The sequence below is a fragment of the Danio rerio genome, chromosome 10 (assembly GCF_049306965.1).
Source record: "Danio rerio strain Tuebingen ecotype United States chromosome 10, GRCz12tu, whole genome shotgun sequence".
Classification (NCBI taxonomy): Eukaryota; Metazoa; Chordata; class Actinopteri; order Cypriniformes; family Danionidae; genus Danio; species Danio rerio.
The window spans coordinates 46,617,833-46,645,000 of NC_133185.1; the positions used below are offsets into that span (position 1 = coordinate 46,617,833).

Here is a 27,168-nt window from a genome sequence, read left to right on the forward strand (position 1 = left end):
TGGTATTAAGTAAATGCAGTGTTACCGTTTGGCCACTAGATGTCGGTCCTTTACTTCAGACCTCTCGAACCAGATGTGTGGACAGGCTTTTACCATCGCCCTCTGAATGACCCCCATCAGACCACCGTGAACCTGACCGACCTGATGACCACACACACAGACACACACAGACACACACAGACACACACACACACACACACACACACACACACACACACACACACACACACACACACACACACACACACACACACACACACACAATGAGATCATTTACATGACTCTAGATAAAACCTAAATCCTCAGCAAAAAGGATATTCTACCATTGCATAGCAGCCGTCACTGGCCAGGATGATGACGTCGATGGGTGATGTGTGATTGGCCACACAGATTCCTCCATTCTTGGGTTTATTCTCACTTGAAGGAAGAAAAAAAAGTGGAGAAAATGAGAAGAAACATGAAAAAACAATGCATCAGGCATACACGTGTCCCACAGTGAACACTGTCAGGAAATGTAGTTCTCATAAATATAAATGTATATGAGTATATATAATGTATGATTTTATATCATTTTATTGATATTTAATTAATTACAAAACTAATTGTTAAAAGCTTTATTGAGATGGATTGTAGGTGATTGTATAGACATAGGATATTGAAGACCCGTGTAAAATGATTTAAGCCCTGCAATACAATATTAGAGTGATCTTAAGGCCTTGAATTTACTTCATTAGGTACACCTGTTTAATTGCTCATTAAAGGTTCAGGACACAATGGAGAACTTTTTTTTAATATTAATAGATGTGTGTGTGTTGAGCATCAGTTAAGACAATGTTAGCAGCTGTCAGCTTTAATTGTGGGGAAAACTGGATAATTTTGAGCTTTTGTCAGCTAATTTCAGCTTCCGGGTTTAAAATGATTTTTGGGGCGGGATCAAAATCGGCGACGTAGCGCAGAACTGCAAGTGCAATGATGACGCGTCGGTTTCTCATTATTATTCATAGCGGAGTTTTCCTATCCTATGAGAAGAGCCGGCTGCTTAATTATTCATGAGACCTGCCAGACCTGCCAGTGTCAAGCCCGAGCTGAGAGACACGGAAACCACGGCACAGTATTGAGCCGTTCATGAAAGCTCATATGTGTTTGTTTCCATGATCCACAGGGTCTGTTGCATGTTTTCCCCCGCGATCTTGTCAGGGCCGATCATAAACAAAGCTTGGTGTGCTGCTAGCATTTTTGTCGGGAGAGCAGCACGAGAATTAGAGAATGGCGGACGCTGCCTTTTATCAGGAGTTCGTTCACATTCAGACACATCACTGTGCTGCTGTGTTTGCCTAAATCCTCCAGATTACCAGCAGGGCTAATGGTTAAAATAGACGGGTCAGGAGACCTGCTGCACTGAGTCTGCTGGATACGGGGATTGAGGGAGAAGTCCTCGTTTATAGTTTACATGAACACACTTATCTTTATAATGATATAAATTGTGGTTGTCTGTATATGAAATTACGAATAACAAATGTAGCAGGGCATTAAATCACTGTTCATTTCTTTGCATTTTAACTTTGTAAACTATAAACTCATGCGTCTCCTCTTTGTGTCTCATTTTGTGAGCTAACTGACAACAACAGTTACTCGCTCCCCTTCTCCCCTGCTGGCCATGCCCACTCCTGCCCGATGCTCGCGGAGCTCCACGCCCATTAATCATGCATCTTTTGAAAAAATTCTGAAGTAGACTTTAACCGAAAGAGGGGGTGTCATGGCCCTTTAAGGCAAATTTCTAATCGACCAATCACATGGCAGCAACTCAATGCATTTAGGCATGTAGACATGGTCAAGACGATCTGCCGCAGTTCAAACTGAGCATCAGAATGGGGAAGAAAGGGGATTTAAATGACTTTGAACGTGGCATGGTTAATGGTGCCAGACGGGCTGGTCTGAGTATTTCAGAAACTGCTGATCTACTGTGATTTACACGTACAACCATCTCTAGGGTTTACAGAGAATGGTCCGAAAAAGAGGAAATATCCAGTGAGTGGCAGTTCTGTGGGCACAAATGTCTCGTTGATGCCAGAGGTCAGATGATAACTCAATAAAATAACTCAAATAAGCACTCATTACAACCGAGATCTGCAGAAGAGCATCTCTAAACACAACTAGTCCAACCCTGAGGCGGAGGAGCTACAGCAGCAGAAGACCACACCGGGTGTTGCTCCTGTCAGCTAAGAACAGGAAACTGAGGCTTATAGAAGATTGGAGAAACATTGCCTGGTCTGAGGAGTTTCGATTTCTGCTGTGATATTCGGATGGTCGGGTCAGAATTTGGCGTCAACATCATGAAAGCATGGATCCATTCTGCCTTGTATCAATGGTTCAGGCTGGTGGTGGTGGTGTAATGATGTGGGGGATATTTTCTTGGCATGCTTTGGGCCCATTAGAACCTATTGAGCATCGTGTCAACGCCAAAGCCTACCTGAGTATTGTTGCGGACCATGTCCATCCCTTTAAGACCAGTGTCCCCATCTTCTGATAGCTACTTCCAGCAGGATAACACACCATGTTAAAGTGTAAATCATCTCAGACTGGTTTCTTGAACATGACAATGAGTTCACTGTACTTAAATGGCCTCCACAGTTACCAGAACTTAATCCAATAGAGCACCTTTGGGATGTGGTGGATTGGGAGATTGGCATCATGGATGTGCAGCCAACAAATCTGCAGCAACTGCGTGATGCCAATATGGAGCAAAATCTCTGAGGAATATTTCCAGCACCTTGTTGAATCTACGCCACGAACGATTAAGGCAGTTCTGAAGGCAAAAGAGAGTCCAACTTGGTACTAGTAAGGTGTACCTAATAAAGTGGCCGGTGAGTGTATATAAGTTATAGTAGCAGTGCAGCTTGCAACAGCTTAACATAATGTTGTGCACAGAAGAAGAAATGCACAATTCCTGATGAATTCCCTGTCAGCAAGGACATTAAGACAATGTCAAGCCCCATATAAATAGGAAAAACAACGTCTGGAGGATTTTTGGGAGGTCATAATGACCAGACATTTTACGCCTGTGGCTACGACATTTCAGAAAAGACCTATGTTCACTACGTCACAGTTTATTCTACAAATGTTTCCATCTCCAATTATTCAACCTAACATTTTTCTGCAAGTCCAAAACCACCTCAAGTAAGCTTAAATAATTTTGGTGTGAATCTTTATCACTCATCTCTCATGCGTTACTTCAAAATACACATAAGCTCGGCTACTGTTTCATATCCTCTCCGCCGCCAGTTTACACAGTGCAATTGGCAAGTGTTGTTGAGTGTTAACTGCAGGCCGTGGGCTGACAGATGTGTAGCTGAAGCTCTAACATATGCTGGCATTTGTGTGTGAATACCTGTCATGGTAGGTGATGATGGCCGTGAGGGCTCTTACACAGATCCGGTAACACATCAGATGAACCTTATCACTGAGATAATTCTTCATCCTGCATATTACAGCACAGACGACAGAAGAAAATGAAAACAAGTGTAAACAAGTCATATTTACATGCAATTTAACATATGCCTATGTTTAATATTAGTTTGACTTTTTTTTATGAAGATATAATTAATATTCTCATTTTCTCTGTGTAAAATCCACTGTGAAATGTTGCTTAATAAATGTTGCTGAACTGTCTAGTCAACGGTTTTCCAGCCAACTCATTTCACTAATACATCTGAAGCAATTTTCTGTTGCCGCTTCTCCCCCATCACCAAAATGATTCAGTCTGAGCTCAAATCAATACTGCTCTACAAGTACATTAATGACAAGGAGAAATAACAATTTGGTTGATTTTACAGCACCATTAAATCTTGGGAAATTTTAAAACTATTTTTAACGAAAGAGGTTCTTCTGCTTATTTCTTTGGCTGTATTTGTTGGAACAAACACACGCACGCACGCACACAATTAAATGTTACTGTGATTTTAAAATGAAGGTTTTCAAAAAGAATATATTTAAAAATGTCATTTATTGCTGCGATGGAAAGCTGTTCATCAATTCAGATTTTATCGTCTAATGATACTTCAACATTAATTTTAAAATGCTGTTCTGCAATTATTACTTTTGATCAATTTACTCAATAAAAACAACAAAAATCTGACCATAAACATTACAAAAGTATATTCGTTTTACACAGTTTTCTGTTAATAAAAGCAAAATTGAGCCAAAAATAAAATTATTTATTAATATGAAGGAAATAAAATATATATAAAAAGAAAGCGCACACCATTAATTAAATTTTTTTATTAATTCTGAATTCAAAATGAAAACTAAAATATATTTTTTTAGACACCACTGCTCAACAACACAAAGAATAAACCTGTTTTTTTAATCTATATTGAACCTAAACTTTCTTAACTGTAAAAGTTTTAATCAGAATATAAACTTCCTGACAAAAGGTTTAGGAACAACAAATAATAACTTGTCTTCTTGATCATTTGGTATTAGAAATGGCTTATATGAAAGGCAAAGGCCTCTAGATCGTCTATGCCTTGATTTTGCCTTGATTTTGAATGATTTAATCAGGACAGTAAGGTCTGACTTTGCTTAGAAAAAGTCTCATCACTGAACAGAAATAATGTCCAGTATAGAATATAAAGTCCTGCTGCAGTGGAGACAGAATGAATATTGTGTCTGACTCCATCATGAGCTTGGAGGACTGCATCCATACATCTCTGACATGACTCAAATCACTAATTATGAAGTCATCTGGAATGACAAAGAAAGTGTTCCTGCAGGACTCCCAGAGTGAATTAAGATTCTGTTGATTCATCCTCAATGCCTCCTTCATCTCACCCCAAACATGCTCAATAATGTTCATGTCTGGTGACTGGGCTGGCCAATCCTTGAGCACCTTGACCTTTGCTTTCAAGCACTTTGATGTAGAGGCTGCAGTATGAGGAGCGCTATCCTGCTGAAGAATCTCCTGTGGTTTGTAATGTAATGGGCAGCACAAATGTTCTGACACCTCAGGCTGTTAATGTTGTCATCCACTCTGCAGATCTCTCGCACGCCTCCATACTGAATGTAACCCCAAACCATAATTCTTCATTCACCAAACTTGACTGATTACTGAAATCTCGACTGATTTTCCAAGACTTTCATGTAAATTTTTACGAACTAATGTTTCATGCAATGTCTACATATGTGTGGTAAAAGAAAAACAATGCGTGTTCAAATTTATTACAGCATATCGTAAAACATGCAACAATCTATTTAGTTTTATATCTATATATAGATATCCGTTTTCCATGACTTTTCCAAAACTTTTCTTGGCCTGAAAAATGTCATGTCAAAATTCCATGACTTTTCCAGGTTTTCATGACCGTATGAACCCTGATACATATAATAAGTCATTTTACAAGGACATTTGCATTCTACCTCAACAGTGCCAAAGTTAATAATTGGACATTTACTTACAAGTAGGGATGTAACGGTATCAGAATTTTACGGTACGGTAATACCTGGGTATGAATGTCACGGTACGGTATTTATTGAATCATTTACAGGAAAAAACAAAACTTATGAAAATACTCCAAAAAAGTGCCAAAAGTGTCAATGACATACAAATTAGTCATCTATCTGTAAGCTTTGAAACAGGAACTTCAATTTTAATAACAAAAAAATATTAAACCATGTAAAAAAATAAAGTTTCAATTTAGTATTGTTGAAAACTCGTCACATTCAACATTTAATCACTCAAAAAGCTGGTATCTCTGGGCATTTACAATGTCCCCTGCAACAGAAAAAAACCCTCTCATTTGGGACTGAGGTTTCTGGGACAAGAGAGATATGACTTGGCCCAGTTTGACAGCAGTGGGTAACGTTGTGCATTGTCTTTCCCCCACTTGAGAGGACAAACCATGATCAGAACGCGTGCGACAACACAGCTGATAAGAACTCGCGCGACAACACCGCTATTCAGTACGCGCGCGACAACACAGCTGATAAGAACTCGCGCAACAACACCGCTATTCAGTACGCGTGCGACAACACAGCTGATAACTCGCGCGACAACACCGCTATTCAGTACGCGCGCGACAACACAGCTGATAAGAACTCATGCGACAACACCGCTATTCAGTACGCGCGCGGCGAAAACACCCGCTTTAGGGTTTTCCAGCTCTTTTTCATCCCCGCTTCTAGCAGCACACTCCATTTCCGCATTACTGGATCTGTAGAGACAACAGACCGCAAGGGATGATGGCCAAGCCTGGGCTGATGGGAATTGTAGTTTCCGCTACCTCCCATTCGCTTCATTCGCCTGAGCAAATTTTCTCAGAAGACCTATAGTTTTACCGAGTCATGCGACTACGGTAATATTGAAAAAAATTAATATTGCGGTATGACGGTATTTACAATACCGTTACATCCCTACTTACAAGTACAAATAATAGGATATTTAATAGAACATTAACCTTTTTTTTTTTATACATAAAATTACAAAATCTAAATTACCTTAAGAATGAAAAGCCTTAAGCCTGATTTATACTTCTGATTCAAGTGACCGGCGTAACCCACGGCGCAGGCAACGCGCGTGGCTGTGCATTCATACTTCTGCGCGCTGTCTTTGTCGGTCTGCATTAACACTTCCGAAACGCTAGTGGGCAGTGAGGTGTAAATGTTCCTCTGTGTCGAGTTTCTTCTCTGCTTTTTTGCTTTTTCTGAACACTTCCGGGATGTACAGGTGGCTCAAACTCGCTCATTTTGAGGCAGGAACCGGCGGACGTGCAACAACTTTAACTATGAGGTAAGCACAAAACAAAACTTTCCATCCGGAGCTCCTTCACGGGACTACACACTTGTAAACAATCGCTCGCGCCATTCGCGCGGCTCTCGGTCCCGCCCAGACTCGTCAGCGCTACCAAGCCGACCAATCACAGAGCTTGCGCTACGCGTCGTTGCGACGTGTAGTTACATTTTTTGAGAGGTGCACGTCAGTGACGGCGACGGCCACGGCGAAGGGCTATGCGTCAGCGCCGTAGCATACGCCGGTGTTTGACGCAGAAGTATAAATCAGCCTTTAGTCCCTTAAAAGTGTTTATGGCTATTTGCATAATTATGCTATTGTAGAATCATTCTAATATCAAACGGCATAAAATGATCTCAAAATGTCATCAATATCACCTATAGCAACAATTTCTGTGACAATACATCACAACAAAAATTCTTTATCCTAACTGGTCTATTTAGAGTGCATGCAAACAGATCAGAGAATGGTTTCAATTCCCTCAGAATGATAAAAAATAACTCCAAATGCAGCTTCTGTGTCTTCCCTTCTAATAGAGCAAAGCATTACATGCTTTTATGTATTTGATGAGATGATGTGCAATAAAAGATTATTAACGCCACAAACATAAACCCTTTTAGAGTCTACATGACACCACTGATATTAATGCTGTAGTAAATCATCATCACAGACTAACAAAAGCAATGATTAGAAGCTGTGCCACGCTAATGAAACCCCAACACAACAGCCTGAGGCGCAAGACCTTCAGAAGAGTACACACACTTACCTCCCATTCGGAAACAGGCCAACGATTGACGTCAGAACCACTAGAAGACCCACACCGGTGAAGGCAAGAGTGACCCTGTAACGAAAGGATAAAAGTTAGATTTAATAAGGACGCTGCTTAGCATAAGCACTGCATACACATTAATAAAGAACAGCAGTGAATAAGAAAATAAGGTGCACGTTTAACCTTCAGCACTTTGCATTTGGCTAAGAAAAGCCTGAAAAGTGCTGATGGTTTCAGAGTGCTGACGGTTCAAACCTGCTGACCCTTTAAAGCCCTGTCAGTTTTTAAGGCTTGAATCCGAGCCATACAAAAGATCAACTCTTTCTCACTTAGAGTGCATGCAGTGCTTTTTAACCCTTGCGTACTGCTCAAATTGACTACCATTTCATTATGTTGGTGGCTGTTTTTGACCCATTGATTTCCATTATAACAACAACATATAATCATGCATTCTAAGAAATGTTATTGTCATTTTGAGATCATTTTATGGCACTGATTATATAATAATTATTAAAAAGGTTATTTAGATTCTATCATTTGATGTTAAAAAAGTAAATGTCCTGTTATATATCATGTGAAAAGCCCTATACAAATAAACTTGAACTGAATTGTAGTTTAGCATCCAGAGTCCTTCCCTCTCTCACCTGAGCGGCAGCAGAAAGCCATAGCGGATGAGGACGCCGACCCCCCAGAGCCCCGTGAGCCTGGTGCTGATGTGGTGGAAGTTATAGTTGCTCCGGGTCAGTAGATTCCAGGACTCCAGCTCCTCGGCTGTAAAGCGTTTAGTCACTTCATCATCTACGATGCTCTCCACGCCGCGCCGACAGAAATGAAAGATGTCAGACATGTCAAACTCGGGCTCGGCACCGCCCCGCCGCATCTCCTGGATCTCCTGCTCCAGAGACGCTGGTTCTTTAGCAATGATCCCTAAGGGAGAGGAAGAAAGAGAGCAGGGTTTAAGATGATGAAGAAATGACATTGGTGGCAGCTCATGCGAATGATATTTTTTCAATATTTCACCATTGCTGTAGGGTTTGTAGAGATGCTGATTCTTCTCTCTGGCTCCTCGCTCCATTCTTAAAGTCGCCCACTGAAAACAAGAAGAATTACTCCGGTAAATCGGATAAATTGCATATATTGTAGTTCAGAGCCAGATGCTTCTGCAGTGATGGTAATGATGATACTTTTACCCGAAATCATGCACCAAAATTTTTAGCTGCACACTGTGACGATTACTCGAATAGTAATAGCTTTGTAGGACTAAACACACACACACACACACACACGCACACGCACACGCACGCACGCACGTACACATGCACACACACAAAAGATCTATCTGATTCTTTTGCAAAGATATGAACAAAAAATAATATTTTGATAGGTTAGGGATAAAGTACATTCACGAGGTTGTTATCACAGAATAAAGCCTGACAGGCGAAGACTGAAGGGCTATATTCTGCAACCAACTATCCTGGTTGTACTTTATACTGCTTTTTACATGGTTACTTGCAGCAAAACATATGGTTGATTAATCCTTTAATTAAACACAGAACCAACAGAGACAAAAACAGCTGAATGGAGTATACACTAACCTGTGCATTATTCATTCAAAAGATTGTACCATATAGTCAAAAGCAGTCCAATATAAAATGCAGTGTGACAAACAAGAAGATACATATGAATGTGGATGTAATTATATAAATGACAGTCAAGGTGATTGGAAATTCCTGGATGTTATTTAGCGGTTGTTATTTGGGAGTAACATAACTTGAAAAGTTACAACTGGCCAATCAGAATCAAGTATTCCAGAAAGCTGCGTAATAATTAATACCTAGATAGTAAAATTTGTCAAGACAATTTGGAGGCTGGCTTGACAAAGCCTGTTGGCAGCAGTTTATGCATGTATGGATCTATCGAAGGAGGAAGGGAGGGAGGATGGATCTATTGAGAGAGGGAGGGATGACTGGATTATTAAGGGAGGGAGGAATGGATGGATGGATCTTTTGAGGGAGGGATGGATGGATATATTGAGGGATGGATTGATCTATTGAGGGAGGGAGGGATGGGTGGATCTATTGAGGGAGGGAAAGATGGATGGATCTATTGAAGGAGGGAAGGATGGATGGATCTATTGAGGGAAGGATGGATGGATTTATTGAGGGAGGGAAGGATGGATGGATCTATTGAGGGAAGGATGGATGGATTTATTGAGGGAGGGACGGATGGATGGATCTATTAAGGGAGGCACGGATGGATGTATTGAGGGAGGGATGGATGGATGTATTGATGGAGGGATGGATGGATGGACCTATTGAGGTAGGGATGGATGGATCTACTGTGGGAGGGAGGGATGGATGGATCTATTGTGGGAGGGATGGATGGATCTATTGAGGGAGGGATGGATTTATTGAGGGAAGGATGGATGGGTGGATGTATTGGGGAAGGGAAGGATGTATTGAGGGAGGGATGGATGGATCCATTGAGGGAGGGATGGCATGCTTCTAACATGTGTCTAGTATAAACATGTTTCTAGTATGAATTAGCATGTTGTTAGCATGATTCCAGCATGAATTGGCATGATGTTAACATGATTCAACAATGGATTAGCATATTGTTAGCATGATTCTAGTATAATAATACTAATAATAATACAGTGGCCAAAATAATTAGAACCGCTGACAGATATGAATATATTTTTGGCATCAAAACATTATTTAATTTCATGACGTTCACGAAACTGGCAGATGCTTGGAGCACAACAGCAGATGAAGCGAGTCTTACTGTTTTTTATCTAACTGTAATATTGTAATATCTGGTATGCTTATTTTTTGCAACGAGGAATATGGTTGCATATCATCGACTGCGAAACAGACCTAGCTTGTTTTTAGTACAGAAACTGACTTTACATGAACTATTATTACTTTATTTACCAAGTATAAATTTCATTTTCTTGGGTGTATTGTAAAGGCCAATTCAGCAAAACAACTTTGCAAGCCTTAACAAGTCTTAACAAGCCTTTGAAATATGCCAATTCTAATTATTTTGGATGTTGTATTTTTAAATTCATTTATTTATTTTTTGTATTTTTGATTTAAGTTTTTGGCCAAGTGCATCCAGAGTTATCTCTTTTGGTCCATCATTATTGTTTCAGTGCATGCCTAATTGCAACATACTTGTTTGTCCATTTCATCACGGTATGCATGTATGCATTACTATATTTTTAATTAAATCTTCTTTTTGTTGCACCCTGTGGTTTGTATTCCCCATGGCAGGCTGCTGGTCTAAGACCCCAAGAGGCCACCAATGTTCCCTCAGGAGCCTGAAAAGCTCATCCAGCTGTCATGAGGACGGGGAACAAACAACATTCGGGGAATAAACAGCCTTTAGGGAGTCAAATCCACAGATACACAGCCAGCCGGCCGCCCAAAACACCACTGGGGAGGAGAACTCAACGGATGATCCATGTGTCCTTTACAGGGTCCTGGAGTTCAGCCAGAACCCCTGAACACCACTCACACTTCAACAGGCTTTTGCTAAATAATGCATCAGAACAAGAGCTGCATGATAGCTCGAATTAAAATCAATATCGCTACATACAGATGCAGTCAACACATTTCTAAACATGATAGTTTGGATAACTTATTTCTTTTATTTTTTGTCATGATGACAGTAAATAATATTTGACTAGATATTTTTAAGATACTAGTATTCAGCTTAAAGTGACATTTAAAGGCTTAAGGTTAATTAGGCAAGTCTTAAATACAGTTGAAGTCAGAATTATTAGGCCCCTTTTGATTTTTTTTCTTTTTTAAATATTTCCCAAATGATGTTTAACAGAGCAAGGAAATTTTCACATCATGTCTGATAATATTTTTTTTTCTGGAGAAAGTCTTATTTGTTTTATTTCGGCTAGAATAAAAGCAGTTTTAAATTTTTTAAAAACTATTTTTGGGACAAAATTATTAGCCCCTTTGAGCACATTTTTTTTCCGATAGTCTACAGAACAAACCATCGTTATAGAATAACTTGCCTAATTACCCTAACCTGACTAGTTTACCTTACTAACCTAGTTAAGCCTTCAAATGTCACTTTAAGCTGTATAGAAGTGTCTTAAAAAATAACAAGTAAAATATTATTTACTGTCGTCATAGCAAAGATAAAATAAATCCGTTATTAGAAATAGGTTTTTAAAACTATTATGTTTAGAAATGTGCAGAAACAATCTTCCCTCCTTAAAACAGAAATTGGGGAAAAAAAATAAACAGGGGCGCTAATAAGTCAAGGGGGCTAATAATTCTGACTTCAACTATATATGACAGTGGTTTGTTCTGTAGACAATCAAAAACAAATATTGCTTAATGGGGCTACTTATATGGACTTTAAATTATTATTTTTTTTTTTAATTTAAAACCGCATTTATTCCAGCTGACTTTCTCCACAAGAAAAAATATAGGAAATACTTTGGAAAATTTCCTTGCTCTTTTATTCAAATAAACATGTTAGAGAAAAACTTTCATCTTACCACTTTGTGAAAAAAAATGTTGCATCACCATAATCAGAATATTATTTTATTTTAAAAAATCTCTAAAATCTGTATCTCTAAAATCCCTTCTCTAAAAACCTAATAGCATCGACTGTAGGCAAGTGAACAGATCCAACACCATCATCAAATTTGCAGATGACACCACAGTCATTGGTCTAATCAGCAACAGTGACAAGACTGCCTACAGGGAGGAGATACAGCATCTGGCCACTTGGTGCACAGATAATAATCTGCTCCTTAACACCAACAAGACCAAGGAGCTCATTGTGGACTTCAGAAAGGGACGAACAGGCTCACATGATCCCATCCACATTAATGGGATGGCCGTTGAGCTCGTCTCATCCTTCAAGTTCCTAAGGACCCGCATCTTAAAGGACCTTTCCTGGACCACCAAAACCTCCAGCATGGTCAAGAAGGCTCACCAGCACGTATTTTTCTTAAGTCAACTTAAGAAGAACCAGCTTTCATCAGCTGTCTTGGTGAACTTCTACCGCTGCACAATAGAAAGCATCCTGACCAAATGCGTCACAGTCTGGTATGGAAGCTGCTCTGTTGCTGAGCGTAAGGCACTGCAGCGGGTGGTGAAAACTGCCCAACACATCACAGGGACCACACTGCCAGCCATTGAGGACATCCAGAAGAAACACTGTCTGCGCAGAGCACACAGTATTCTAAAGGACACCTCTCACCCTGCTCACAGACTGTTTTCACTTCTGCCTTCCGGCAGCCGCTTCAGGCTTCCCCAGAACTGTCTCTCTCTTGAACTTTTAACTTATAATCCCCACAATCACAATCTGCACTGTTTAACATTTGCACATTAAAAAAATTGCTCATATATATTGCACTGATTCATTTATTTGAACTGTACATACCCACTGCACATTGACATTTGTAATTATGTACACACCCACTGTACATATTAGGGTTGGGCATCTAAGCTATAATGCCGATCCGATACGCATCTCGATACAAAGAATACGATCCGATATATTAGCGATACATTTGTGACATATTGCGATGCAACACGATACGATTCACACCCATATCACGATACGATGCGATAATTCAGCACTAACTAATTAGATCAAGTTTATGAGATTATGTGAAAGAGGATGCTGTGCCATTGAATGAGTTTGATTATTTATAAACCAAGCAAAACCAAGACTTTTTTTTACAAACTGGCTCTTCTCTCAGAGACAGAGTGTCAGTTTACAGTAGAGGGCCATTTTAGAACATTTAGCACATATTATTTAAGTATTTTCAAGATAAACAGAATGTATAAGTGTATATTAAAAAAATATATATATATTTACACTCTTTCAACATAAAGGTTTACCATTGCACAACAAGAATTGTGATTTAACTTTTCAACTATGAAAACAAGTTTTACAAAGATATATAGTGCCACTGAATATTCAAAACTTAAGGTGGTGAACTAGCAGTGTTATGCTGCTTTGAAACATCACTGTCACTGTAAACAACAGGCTAATTAAAATATAACAAACCAGCAATCTTCTTGCTGTGAGGTGGTCAAACTACCCACTGTGCACCGTGACACCCATTATTTTTATCATTATTATTATTAATATTATTATTATTATAATTAAATAAAAATAAACAGGAGGAGGTGTTTAAAACCTTCGTTCTCCGTGACACTAGGCTGAATATCTTTGCAGATGAACAATGCAATAGCATCCGTTATTGGCATAGAGCGCACAAAACTGTTGCGCACGGAAAAAAAAACTTGCAATACTTTTCTCACCACTTTTGGAGCTGGTTGAAGCAGTGCGAAAGCCGAGGATGCAGGAACACTGGAAGATGCTTCCACAACAACTCCGTGGCGCCGCTTCAAGTGAGATTTCAGATTAGTCGTACTGCCCGCGTATTTTACAGATGCGCGGCACATTATGCAAATTGCATCTGTCCTGTCATGTCGTCCATCCTTAAATCCATAATGTTGCCATACTTTAGATTTAAAACTCAGTGAGGAATAAAATGTTTGTTTTGCTTCTCGAGCTTTCTGAGGGCGCTCCACTAGCTTCATCCGCACACCTGATACACTGAGTTGTAGTGTAAGTGTACACATCCGCAAATCCGTTGCTAAGGCTTACTTTATGTAGGTCGATTAAATTATGCGCCAAAAACAGGTTGACAACACTTGTTAATAAATAAAAAATACATTCTATATTAAAAATATAAGCTGTATCTCGGAAAAACCGATGCATCTCGCAAAAACCGATGCATCTCGATTTGCTTCCAAAATTTCATTCATCCTCTGCTGCTCAACCGATGCACTCGCATCGTGCACGCGCATGACCGCGTATCGATAAATATCGGTTAATCTTCCCATCCCTAGTACATATACACTAAAAAAAGTGCTGCATGCAAAACTGTTGCAAACGATTTATTTGTGTTGAATTCAAACAAACAAATTAGATTTAATAATGTTCAACTTAATTTGTTTCTTTAAATTCAGCCCAAATAAAGTGTTTAAAACTACTAAACATAAAAAAATAGAGTAAATCCAAGGAATCATCTTTGAATAATTTTTTTCAGTGTACATTTACATTTGTAACTATGTTTATCTATCTGCACACTTCTAATTATTAATAGCAACCTGTACATATATTCATTTATTGTAAATCTCTGTTCATAGCTAATACAACCTGTATATAATGTTCACAGTACATCTATCTGTAAATATCACCATAGTTATTTCAATAACTGCACTTTATAACGTATACCTGTCTCCTGCACTTGCTGCTATTACACTGCTGGTTAGACCTAAACTGCATTTCAGTGCCTTGTACTTGCACATGTGTGATGACAATAAAGTTGAATCTAATCTAATCTAAACCAAGACCGGTTACTCACTGAAGCTAAGCAGGGCTAAGCCTGGTCAGTACCTGGATGGGAGACCAATTGGGAAAAACTAGGTTGCTGTTGGAAGTGGTGTTAGAGAGGCCAGCAGGGGGCGCTCAACCTGTGGTCTGCGTGAGTCCTAATGCCCCAGAAAAAGTGAAGGGGACACTACACTCAGTGGGCGCCGTCTTTCGGATGAGACGTTAAACCAAGGTCCTGACTCTCTGTGGTCATTAAAAATCCCATGGCACTTTTAGTGAAAGAGCAGGGGTGTAACCCCGGTGTCCTGGCCAAAGTCCCTCTATCGGCCCTTACGATCATGGCCTCCAAATCATCCACTGAATTGGCTCGATCACTGTCTCTCAACTCCACTAATAGCTGGTGTGTAGTAAGCGCACTACCACTGTTGTCCTGTGGCAGCCGTCGCATCATCCAAGTGGATGCTGCACACTGGTAGTGGTGTGGAGAGACCCCCCCATCATGATTGTGAAGCACTTTGGGTGTATGGCCATACACATAATAATATGCGCTATATGAATACACATTACATTCCAAAAAATATCTAGAAACAGGTAGCTGGTCTAAACGAAATGGCGAGCAGATAAAATCAAATTCTTTGTATTACCTAAAGTCTAAATTAAGAAATAATAATAATAATAATAATAATAATATTAAAATAAAAAAATGGCGAGGCAGTGGCGCAGTAGGTAGTGCTGTCGCCTCACAGCAAGAAGGTCGCTGGGTTGCTGGTTCGAACCTCGGCTCAACTGGCGTTTCTGTGAGTTTGCATGTTCTCCCTGCCTTCGCGTGGGTTTCCTCCGGGTGCTCCGGTTTCCCCCACAGTCCAAAGACATGCGGTACAGGTAAATTGGGTAGGTTAAATTGTCCGTAGTGTATGAGTGTGTGTGTTTGAATGTGTGTGTGGATGTTTCCCAGAGATGGGTTGCGGCTAGAAGGGCATCCGCTGTGCAAAAACTTGCTGGATAAGTTGGCGATTCATTCCGCTGTGGCGACCCCGGATTATTAAAGGGACTAAACCAACAAGAAAATGAATGAATGAATGAAATCAAAAAAATGATATAAGCGGGACATTTTACTTTGGTCTGGGACTGGGACGGGACAAGATTTCTTTCTGTGGGAGTGGGACGGGGACAGGTGTGAAAATTCACTTCTGTGTCATCCTCTAGTGGGAATGTGAGCTTTGAAAACGTAATTAAATGTCCTTCCTTTCATGCTATATTTGAGAAAAGAATTATACTTAAAAATTAAATCAATGTTGTAAATAAATATAAAAGAACAATGAAACGCAGGACCCCGAGGGAACGGTTTTTGCCATATTTTGTCATGTTTATCTACATCAGCACATGCATGTACACGTGTGCGCTCTTCATTTGATGTTGCTGTTAGGGCATCTGAATTGTCCCTCAGGGATCATTAAAGTGGATTAGTCAAGCAAGGACAGCAGCTGAGCACCGGAGTGTGGAAAGATGTCCGTGTAAGTAAAACAGTGAGTCAGGGAGATGCAGAAGTAACGCTCGGGACGGGGAAACAGCAAACAGTCAAGCTGTTTGTCGGAATTAATCTGGCTCCTCTGTGCAGGGTCACAGGACAGCAGAGCATGGGGACGTTAGTCACTGAAAACAGCCATCTGGAGGTTTTTTTAGGGAGTCTGAAGAGGTTTGGAAACAGTGAATAAATCAGTCCAGATGGAGGAGAGTGGAGAGCAGAGGAAACCATATGAAGCTATTATAGGTGACAAAACAGAGAGTCTACTGACATGCATTATGCAAAATAAATGATTGCATTAATTAGGTGTCGTCTCGATTACAGTAATTACGTGAATTCAATCAAGTGAATCACATTGGAGCTGTTTACACCTGGTCACTTCATGCGTTTTTTATTATGGGATAGTTATCTTATCATGAATAGGACAGGTGTAAATGCACTGAGATGGATATACAGTTGAAGTCAGAATTTTTAGCCCTCCTAGAGATATAGATATAGATATATATATATATATATATATATATATATATATATATATATATATATATATATATATATATATATATATATATATATATATATATATATATATATATTTCCTCCAATTTCTGTGTAACAAAAAGAATAACACCTTTCTGAGTATAATAGTTTCAATTAGTAATTTCTAACAACTCATTTCTTTTATCTTTGCCATGATGACAGCACATAATATTTGACTAGATATTATTCAAGATACCAGTATTCAGTTTAAAGTGACATTTAAAGGCTTAACTAGGTCAATTAGGGAAAGTTAGGGCAATTAGGGAAATCATTTTATCACAATGGTTTATTCTGTACACAATCAGTGGCTAATAATATTGACCTTAAAAGTTTTTTGTTTTGTTTTTTATTTAAAACTGGTTTATTCTAGCCTAAACAAAACAAATAAGACTTTCTCCAGAAGAAAAAAATGGATAAAAACTGTAAAAAATTTCTTGCTCAAAGGAGGGGGAATAATTTTGACTTAATTTATAGATCTGATCGCTCAGACCACTTCAGGAGGTGGTCTGGGATGCAGGTCTAATTGCATCTGGTCGTTCAAACCACATATGTAAATTTGACACCTCCCAAAAATGAAAAAATAAAATAATAATAATAATAATAATAAAATAAAAGAATAAATAAATAAAATAAAATAAATAAAAACACGAGAGCGCACATGTTGTGGGCTATTTGACCGTCAGATATACAAGTGCAAATGCATAAGCAACAGAAGGCCACAGATAACAGCTTGAGATGTTTGTTTTGTTTTATTTATATTTTATTTGTTTTATTATCATTACTCCAGCCTTCGGGTCATAGAAGTTTTTAGAAATATTCCTGATATGGTGATCTGCTGATCAACAAACAGTTTTGATAGTTATTAATGTTAAATACAACTGCTCAATATTTTTTATATGAAGAGTGAAATAGAAGAGTTAACAAAAATAGTGGTGGGCCGTTATCGGCATTAACGCCCTACATTAACGCGAGACTCTTATTGCGCGAAAAAAATTGGGCCGTTAATCTATTCTCAAAGTTGGGTTGGGAGCTGGGTCTATTTTGTGCAAGCTATGATGACTTTCACCTTGATATATTAGCGTGCATAAATACCTGACCGGTGAACCGTCTGAATTCACCAGGACGCCTGTTAATTGCAGTTCGGCAGTTTCACTTTACCTCATGAACATTTCATTCATCCCCCGTGAAAAACTGGGGTATTAGATGCAAATAAAGAGTAAGAACGTTATGTAATTTAATAACGTAAGCCAAATGGAAAGGAAAAAAAGCCATTTCGTGATGTGTGTGTGTATGTGTGTGCGGTCTTTTACTAGCCGCGTGTGGATCTTGTAAGAAAATATGGCGAACGGTCCTAAAGACCTTATTCTGTTTAGTTTAGTTATGACTTTAGTCAGATAAAGGTAATCAAAAGTTACTGTTTGGATCTTATGTAGGCCTACAGTTCATCATTCATGTTTAACTGAATAAACAGTTAGTAAACACAAGTACATCTTATTGAACATTGTTTATTTTCATCACCAATTATCAGAGTAAAACAGTTTCTCAAGCAGTTTGTGATGCATTTTGGAAACAGGAGATGAGTTCCTAGTCTAATTCGCCACTTGGCTTGAGAAACCCGTTCTCAAAGACTTTGGGTTATTTGGGTAGCACACATATCCTGAATGCCTTCGGCAGAATTAAAATGAGCCATTTTTATTTAGATTCATCTAGATAAATTCCAAAATGTATCTAGATTAAAAAAAATGAATCTATGCCCACCCATAATAAAAACAAATACAAATATTTTCTAACATAAACGTATAATTTTGTATTAATTTAACACTTCTTTTCTGAATAAAACAAATCTAAACATCCTATTAAACAATGTACCGACTGTACATCAACATACATACAGTAGATTCATATTTGTGACCCTGGACCACTTAAGTTGCACAGGTATTTATTTATTTATTTTTGACAATAGCCAAAAATACATTTAGGTTGTTTGTCAAAGTAATCAATTAATCCATCCATGTAATTTCTCAGCCAAGTACTGTCTTATCCCAACAAACCATACATCAATAAAAAGTTTTTTTTTTTTTTTTTTTTAACAGATAATGCAGAAAGCTCAATTTTCAAAAATGTACACTTATGACTGGTTTTATGGTTCTTTCTGGAGAAATTCTTATTTGTTTTATTTCGGCTAAAATTTAAACTTTTTTAAAACTATTTTAAGGTCAGATTTATCAGCCCCTTTAAGCTGTATTTGTTATAGATAGTCTACAGAACAAACCATTATTATACGATGACTTACCTAATTACCCTAACCTGCCTAGTTACCTTAATTAACCTATTAAAGCCTTTAAATGTCCCTTTAAGCTAAATGCTAGTATCTTGAATAAAACCTAGCAAAATGTTATCTACCGTCATCATAGCAAAGATAAAACAAATCAGTTATTAGAAAGGAGTTATTAAACTTATGTTTAGAAATGTGATCAAAGAAATCCTCTTTCCGTTAAACAGAAATTTGGGAGAAAAAATATATACAGGAGGGCTAATAATTCAGACTTCAACTGTACTTCAATTTCCACATGTTTCTAAAAAAAATAATGAATACTGCACTAGAGGAACGGTTAAAAAAAAATGTCTGTGTGGCATAAACATCTCACCATCGATTCACACATCAACAACCCGCTCTGAAACTCTGCAAAGCGCTGCAACAATGCATGCGGCCTGCAAAGTTTTAAAGATGAGAGAATATGTGACAGCGCAGGTTAAACTGAGGCAAAGTCAAATGACAGCCAGACCCTGCAGACTTACTAATTCAGTCAATCGTGAATCTATGCTCTATTTTTAGCCTCCGAAAACTTCAGCGAAGGCAGAGCGCGCTGACTACAACTCAACTTAGTAAAACTCAAATCAAGCCTCCATGAATGACCTTCAAAACTTACACTACGAGACGGCGGCATCATCTAATGTGCTTCCAGAGCTCCTCTGATGTTCATGTTCAGCAGTTTAATCAAGCGATGGGCAAAGTATTGTACTTTATTACTAGTGGTTTAACGCATCACTAATCGCACGGTTCGGATCACACTAGAGTTTTTGAGTCATGGATTGGACCATATGGGATCAAGCCCCCACCTAAAGTATCGGGATTGCAGATTAAAAAATAATGCGCACAGATAAAAAAAATTGTGTAAACCGTGTGTAAAATTAGAACACGCAAAAGTTAAAACTAAACACAGAATAAGAAACAACGAGGTCACTAACTGAAAGATAATGAGCCTGAATCAAAAATTAAAACACGTTTAGACAAAATCAGTTTTTCTGCTATGGGATCCCAAACAAACCGTTTTTAGGATCAGCAAAAAAAGGAGACAAAAGTCATTTGCTTTCCATTTATTACAAAACATAACTGCAAGAAACTTTGGGTTTTACAAACATAAGTTAGAGCCATATCACCCTGCAGCCCAAGACCGGTTACTCACTGAAGCTAAGCAGGGCTGAGCCCGGTCAGTACCTGGATGGGAGACCACTAGGGAACACTAGGTTGCTGTTGGAAGTGGTGTTAGTGAGGACAGCAGGGGGCGCTCAACCTGTGGTCTGTGTGAGTCCTAATGCCCCAGTAAAAGTGAAAGGGACACTAAACTCAGTGGGCGCCATCTTTCGGATGAGACGTTAAACCGAGGTCCTGACTCTCTGTGGTCATTAAAAATCCCATGGCACTTCTCGTGAAAGAGCAGGGGTGTAACCCCGGTGTCCTGGCCAAAGTCCCTCTATCAGCCCTTACGATCACGGCCTCCCAATCATCCCCTTCCACCGAATTGGCTCTATCAATGTCTCTCCACTCCACTAATAGCTGGTGTGTGGTGAGCGCACTGGCGCCGTTGTCCTGTGGCTGCCGTCACATCATCCAAGTGGATGCTGCACACTGGTGGTGGTGTGGAGAGACCCCCCCCCCTCCTCATGATTGTGAAGCTCTTTGGGTGTATGGCCATACACAATAAATGCGCTATATAAATACACATTACATTACATAACCTGTAATTTTATTAAAAATAAAAATCAAGAAATAATTAGCTTTATAAAAAAAAAGTAAAATGTTCAATATTGTGAAATAATATTTTCTACTGTTGCTGGTAATGCTAAATGTATAAATCTAACATTATAATCTTGTCCATCACATAAATTTTTAATTAATGGTTTAATAATTCACTCATAAACACTTTGTTTCATTACTAATTAATCAGTTTTGAAGAACTATTCAGTGACGTATTTTTGACGGTTGCTTGTTTTGCCACCTATTGGTTAAACAATGTAATTGCTACAACATTAAACAGCATCATTAATGGTGATCTTGGTGACCATATTTACAGCAGAATTATATATAGATATAATAATTAGCCATGGTCGATCCGGGCTCAAACAAGCCTTGTCGTCGTCTTGATGAACAGCCACAAAGCCATGGAGTAGAGCAGAATCTATCCTGTGCCTCGTAGTTTTTCACAATCCAGTCTGAAGCGCGAGCGTACGTTATTTGCTTTATTTCTTGCGCTCGCCAAGTGTCTATATCTGAAATAACAAACTTCTTGAGCTGATGATAAAAGCGTGCGCTTGATTATTGACGTGCTTTTGAAACCCGATCCTGTCAGACACTGACAAACGTGAGAGTGAAGCGCATAAAAAAAAAGAGAAGTGGGGGAAAAAAAAGGAGTACATTAAGTCTTGATTTAATTTTTATCATCATCTTTTGGACTAAAATGAACTGGCAATGATGGAGTGACTCTCTAAAAGAGGCTACACGTGCTGCTGAAGATTACTGACACAGGTAAGATGTTTTCACTGACTGTAGGCTAGGGCTGGGCAATTTTTCGATTAATTCGAGTTTAAGTTTTGACGACGATTTAATTTTATATTAAATCGAGAAATCGCGATTTGATAAAAAAAATATATTTGATACATTATAAATGGCACCAATGCGCTTTGGTTCACTCTCTGTATGAAGCAGGTCGCACACCAGAAGCGACGCACGGCCACGCAGCGTCATGGATTTTAGAATTCTAAACAGATTTCTATACACACACCGGCGCCGCCCAGCCACAATTCGCAGGTCATATTTCAGCAGCGCCACAGAGAGCTATCTGATTAGTTTCATGTTGAATATCATGCGAATGTGCGCGTTGGGTGTGTGATAGTTTAAACTGTCACATGCGCGCCTTGTCGCGGCGCTTCTGATGAGCGACCTGCTTGACTGTCTGTTAAAGCGTGAAGTCATGTAGGATTTTACTTGTTGCATTAGTCTGAGTCACGTCTGTGAGGACTGTCAAGACATATTCCCTTATCAAGTCCATAAACTCGATCTCTCAACATGTATGAAGGACGTAAAAACCTGCCATGTTAAAAACCGCGTCGATCTTAGTTCGAACCGCGCTGATCTTTTGGTTTGAACAGGAGCAGAGGTGAGCAGCTGTAACAATGAAAATCGAAAGTACCCGCCCCAATGACGTCATTTAGCAGACCTAGTTGAAAACCAGACAGATCAGGAGGCATAATACAGAGAGCTGCAAAGCGCATGAAATGATCGGTATTCAAAAGGGGGAAAAAAGAAAAATAGATAAAATGTATTATTTTCTATTAGACACATATCTGGTGCTTGTATTTGCTCCTGCTATACGTCCACAACTTCATGCATTGGGCTAAATTAGGCTTTACAGTTTCCATGTTCAGTCCTTTTCTTCCACTGTATCTTTTGTGTAGGCAGCAGCTTTACAACCGGTCATTCAATCAGAAGAAGACAAAGTCAAAGCCGAGCTGACAGCCAATCTTTCCTTGGCTCAGCAAAACTTGCAAAAAATACCTCTGTATTCCTGCAACTGCAATATTTACACAAATATTTTTGAAATCTTCTGCAACGATATTTAACTTATGAATTTGTTTTACGTATATTTACACCTTGTTGGCCAATTTATGTATGGCAATTTATGTATGGACATTAAAATACAATGTTCCTTCACCAGATGGTTTAAGTTACTTATAAAGAGAATGTTACTTCAGTCATGTTGTTGTAATGTTTAAGTTGACAGGTTACACAATAAAAAATAAAAAATAAAAAAAATCGAAATCGTGAATCAAACTTTATAAAAAAAAAAACCTAGATTTTTTATTTTTTTTTTTGCCAAATCGTCCAGCCCTACTGTAGGCTATATTTTGTGTTGTTTTAAACCTAATTAAGGACGAAATGTCTGCTGTGTAAAGTTTTTCTGTAGTTGGTAACATATCGGAGACTGTAAGGGGCTGTATGTGTTCATTTATTTATTTATTTATTTAATATAATTACTAGGGATGTAATGGTATCAGAATTTCACGGTACGGTAATACCTCGGTATGAATGTCACGGTACGGTATTTATTGAATCATTTACAGGAAAAAACAAAACTTATGAAAATACTCCAAAAAAGTGTCAATGACATACAAATTAGCCATCTATCTGTAAGCTTTGAAACAGGAACTTCAATTTTAATAACAAAAAATTATTAAACCATGTAAAAAAATAAAGTTTCAATTTAGTATTGTTGAAAACTCATCACATTCAACATTTAATCACACTCAGCCCATCTACCCAGATGAGAGCTCTGCTAGTCGGACTTCTCATCAAGCATCTCCCGCTGGATCTAATCTCACTATATTTATTAAACGGGATATTTCATTTATCTTGTTGTCTTTATCTAATGACATATTCCCTGACTTTGGGCATTGGAATCTGTTACTTGTTCTCAGGTAACGTGTTGTGGCTGAGCGCAAAGATAAGTTAATGATTAATGTAACCACGTACATTCTGTATATTGACTGATCGCTTGCCTTTATTTCCTATAATGTATAAACTTATTGTATGTCATACTTTTAAAATGGCCATTATCGATTCTTTAAACTGATACTCAGCAAAAGAGAGGCTGTGTTTCGTATTTTCACTGAAATTGAAAGGAGGCAGTTGTTATCGGCTCCGTTTTGTTATAAATATCCACACAGTGAAGATGACGCTCATCTTATGCAGCACGACACCTCAACATGTCTGCTGTCTAAGTTGCTAATATTAAAATGAAAATAGGCAGTTCCTTAAATCATGTTTACATTTTATTGTTGAGAAAGTGAAACAACGAAGCCAGGGTGATGTGAATGAAGTTATAAAGTACACTGTTCCCTTTGAAGATTTACCCGTGTCCTCGGTATAGTCTGCTTTTCCATATCAAACTGAGAAGAAGAGACTGCAGCCTTGATCAAACTTGCGAAGTCTGAACTTACACGGAGAGAATGCAGGACTGAACTGTGCGTGTTAGGCTACTTAATATTCAGGAAAAGCCCCAATCAGAGAGGCGAACGTCTGCTGCCCCGCCTCCGTTTTCAGATGTCTCCGTTTTCCATCATCCACACTGAGACGGAGCAGCAGCGTTTCAGAATGAAAACGGCCTCTCCAGCGTTTTCGAAACGCTCCGTTTTCAGCGCTCGAGAACTCCGGCGTAGTGTGGACGGATGGCGTAACCGTAGCAAAACTTATGCATTTTCAAACTAAAACGCATTAGTGTAAACGGGGCCTTAGAGTTTTCCAGCTCTTTTCATCCCCGCTTATAGCAGCACACTCCATTTCCGCATTACTGGATCTGTAGCGACAACAGACCGCAAGGGATGATGGTCAAGCATGGGCTGATGGGAATTGTAGTTTTCGCTACCTCCCGTTCGCTTCATTCGCCTGAGCAAATTTTCTCAGAAGACCTATAGTTTTACCGAGTCATGCGACTTCGGTAATATCGAAAAAAATTAATATTGCGGTATGATGGTATTTACAATACCGTTACATCCCTAATAATTACAGACGTTACATTAGGCTATTTTGCGCTGTCATTGATCTGCAGTTATAATCTAATCATGTTCATTGAAAAGTTAGTAATAAACATTTATACACAGGTATTTATGCATGTAAAGCATCTGTTTTGTGAGAAGTGCTTTTTATATGATATGTGAGTGACCCGCACAGCTTTATTGTAGACATTTCCTCGAGCGAGAGTGATGCGACAGAAACGTTCTGTCATGCACCACGCCCACCAAAAGGGTACCATTGGTTATGGAAACACAAGCCTGATAAAGGTGACCCATACTGACCCAAACCGTACCGTACTGTACCAGTCAGTGGAAACGAGCCATAATTAACAATTCACTGACTCAATTAATAAGAGTCAGAACGAGCCCTCAGTCAACTTATTGTATCAAATAAGATCAGTCAGATCTAGTCTCCAGTTAACACTACAATCATTCAAATGATCTGTTCAGATGAATCACAGGAGATGATCAATGAAAAACAACTCAACTCACCTCAAAAAGCTTGATCAGGGACATCATATAGAGTCTGCGAATGCCGAATGACACGCCGAGGATCGCAGGAACAATGATGAAGACCAGAAGAAGGGTGCACCATACGGTTAAAGAGATGCCCAGGAGCATGCATATCAGACTGTCGAAGGGGAAAAGGTACGACTCCATCTTGACCGAAATGTAGAATGCTTTAAAAGTGACAAGATTACCTAAACACAGACTGCTGGACTCCTCTAGAGTGCCTCAATTTCTGAAGCCTGCGCTGAAACATGGACTTCATGGGCATATATGGGAAAATGATCATTTATGCCTGAAACGATGGACAACTATCCATTAAGTTAACAGATTATGATGCTACAGACGTGCCAGTATGACACATGAGGGTTAGTGAAAAATAAATAAATAAATAAATAAATATAACTGGAGTGTTTTATGTAATAAATATGTGTTATTGTCCAGGATTTCCTTCGGATGATTCCATCTGCTTCAGTGGCCTATCACAGTCTCACATCAAGGTCCACAGCCATTTCTGACATATCTAAAAAGAAAAAATAAAGAGCACATATTTATTAAATTATATCTATAGTTTAAGGTAAGTTGCTAAACTAAGTTAGTCACGTTTTAACTTAATGTCATAAGTTACTCAAGCTGTTTTAAGTCAGTTTATTTTAAGTAATAAAATAAGTTCAATGGAATATATATATATATATATATATATATATATATATATTGTTTCAGCATCAATATTGCAAGGTGATCATTCCCAACACAAGTGTATGCAATGTAGAGCCTAGGCATGGGCCGGTATAAGAATGACAGTATGATGACCTTGGATAAAAATATATTATTTTTTAAATGTCTGGGTAAAAAAAACAAAACGTTTTTCTCACCTTTAGAAACAATATATTTTTTATTTTAAAAGATATTTAAAATATTTTGGAGCAGTAAGCATGTCAGGCTAAACTATTGAAATGAATCACTGACTCCTGCTGTCTTCATTTGTTCAAAAACACTGATTTCTTCACAATTTAAAACAGCATCTTTGGATATCTTTTTCTGCTGGAGATACTGTTGTCTTACAAAAAAAATTAAATAAATAAAAAAACGTAAATAAAAAAATCTTACAAATATCCTAGAAACATTATAGCAGAAAATTTTGACTGTTTTAAAACCTTTCCCACATCGCGGTAATCATCCTATGCCTAGTCTGAGTTATAACTTATCATTTTGCAAGTGTTTTTTTTTTTTTTGAGGCCTGTGACTCTGTGAGGGTTTTAAAAGTTCAGGCATAAGAAATGGTACCTTTGTAACTTTGAAAATTTAATAATGATTTATTTTATTGAATTGTGTATAAAACGAAGACTATGCAGTATTGTTTTAAATTTAATTATTCAACTACTGAATCCCTGAATACAGTTTGAACGCGTTTATTTAATTAGCATATTTTTCTTTATTGGATTTATCTATGCTTGTAGATATTTTTTGCACTCCCCTACTGAACCTTCTTAATCAATCTATTATTATAGATTCCTTACAAACATTAATTCAACTCATCTAGTAAATTTGTATTCACATCGCAATTATATATTGCACAATAAAACTACATATTGCAATGTGTAATCTTGTCTACATAAAAAAATGTTAAAAAAGTAAATGTCCTAATATATATATATATATATATATATATATATATATATATATATATATATATATATATATATATATATATATATATATATTTACGTGTGTGTGTGTAAACCGTTCAAAAGTTTGGATTCAGTTTTTTTTCAAGTTGCTTCAAGGCGGCATTCATTTATT

The 27,168-nt window shown here is 38.3% G+C and overlaps 2 protein-coding genes and 1 long non-coding RNA gene across 4 annotated transcripts in view; 1 reads left to right on the forward strand and 2 right to left on the reverse strand.

The window, feature by feature from the left end:
• ess2 (ess-2 splicing factor homolog) overlaps positions 1-27,168 on the reverse strand; it is a 779,665-nt gene that overhangs the window by 56,782 nt on the left and 695,715 nt on the right. The window lies entirely within an intron of this gene.
• Positions 1-27,168, reverse strand: part of gpat4 (glycerol-3-phosphate acyltransferase 4) — a 36,428-nt gene that overhangs the window by 8,401 nt on the left and 859 nt on the right. Inside the window, exons 1-8 of one of the 2 annotated variants that reach the window (XM_073914150.1) lie at positions 26,241-26,374; positions 25,351-25,888; positions 8,574-8,643; positions 8,198-8,480; positions 7,551-7,625; positions 3,389-3,478; positions 324-417; positions 26-141 (exon numbers count right to left, since the gene is read on the reverse strand). In XM_073914150.1, the coding sequence (XP_073770251.1) occupies positions 26-141; positions 324-417; positions 3,389-3,478; positions 7,551-7,625; positions 8,198-8,480; positions 8,574-8,643; positions 25,351-25,518 (896 nt within the window). In that variant the 5' untranslated portion in view covers positions 25,519-25,888; positions 26,241-26,374. 2 annotated transcript variants of the gene reach the window in all.
• LOC141376468 (uncharacterized) lies at positions 10,645-11,985 on the forward strand. Its single transcript, XR_012386571.1, has 2 exons — positions 10,645-11,275; positions 11,660-11,985. It is a non-coding gene; the product is annotated as an uncharacterized lncRNA (long non-coding RNA).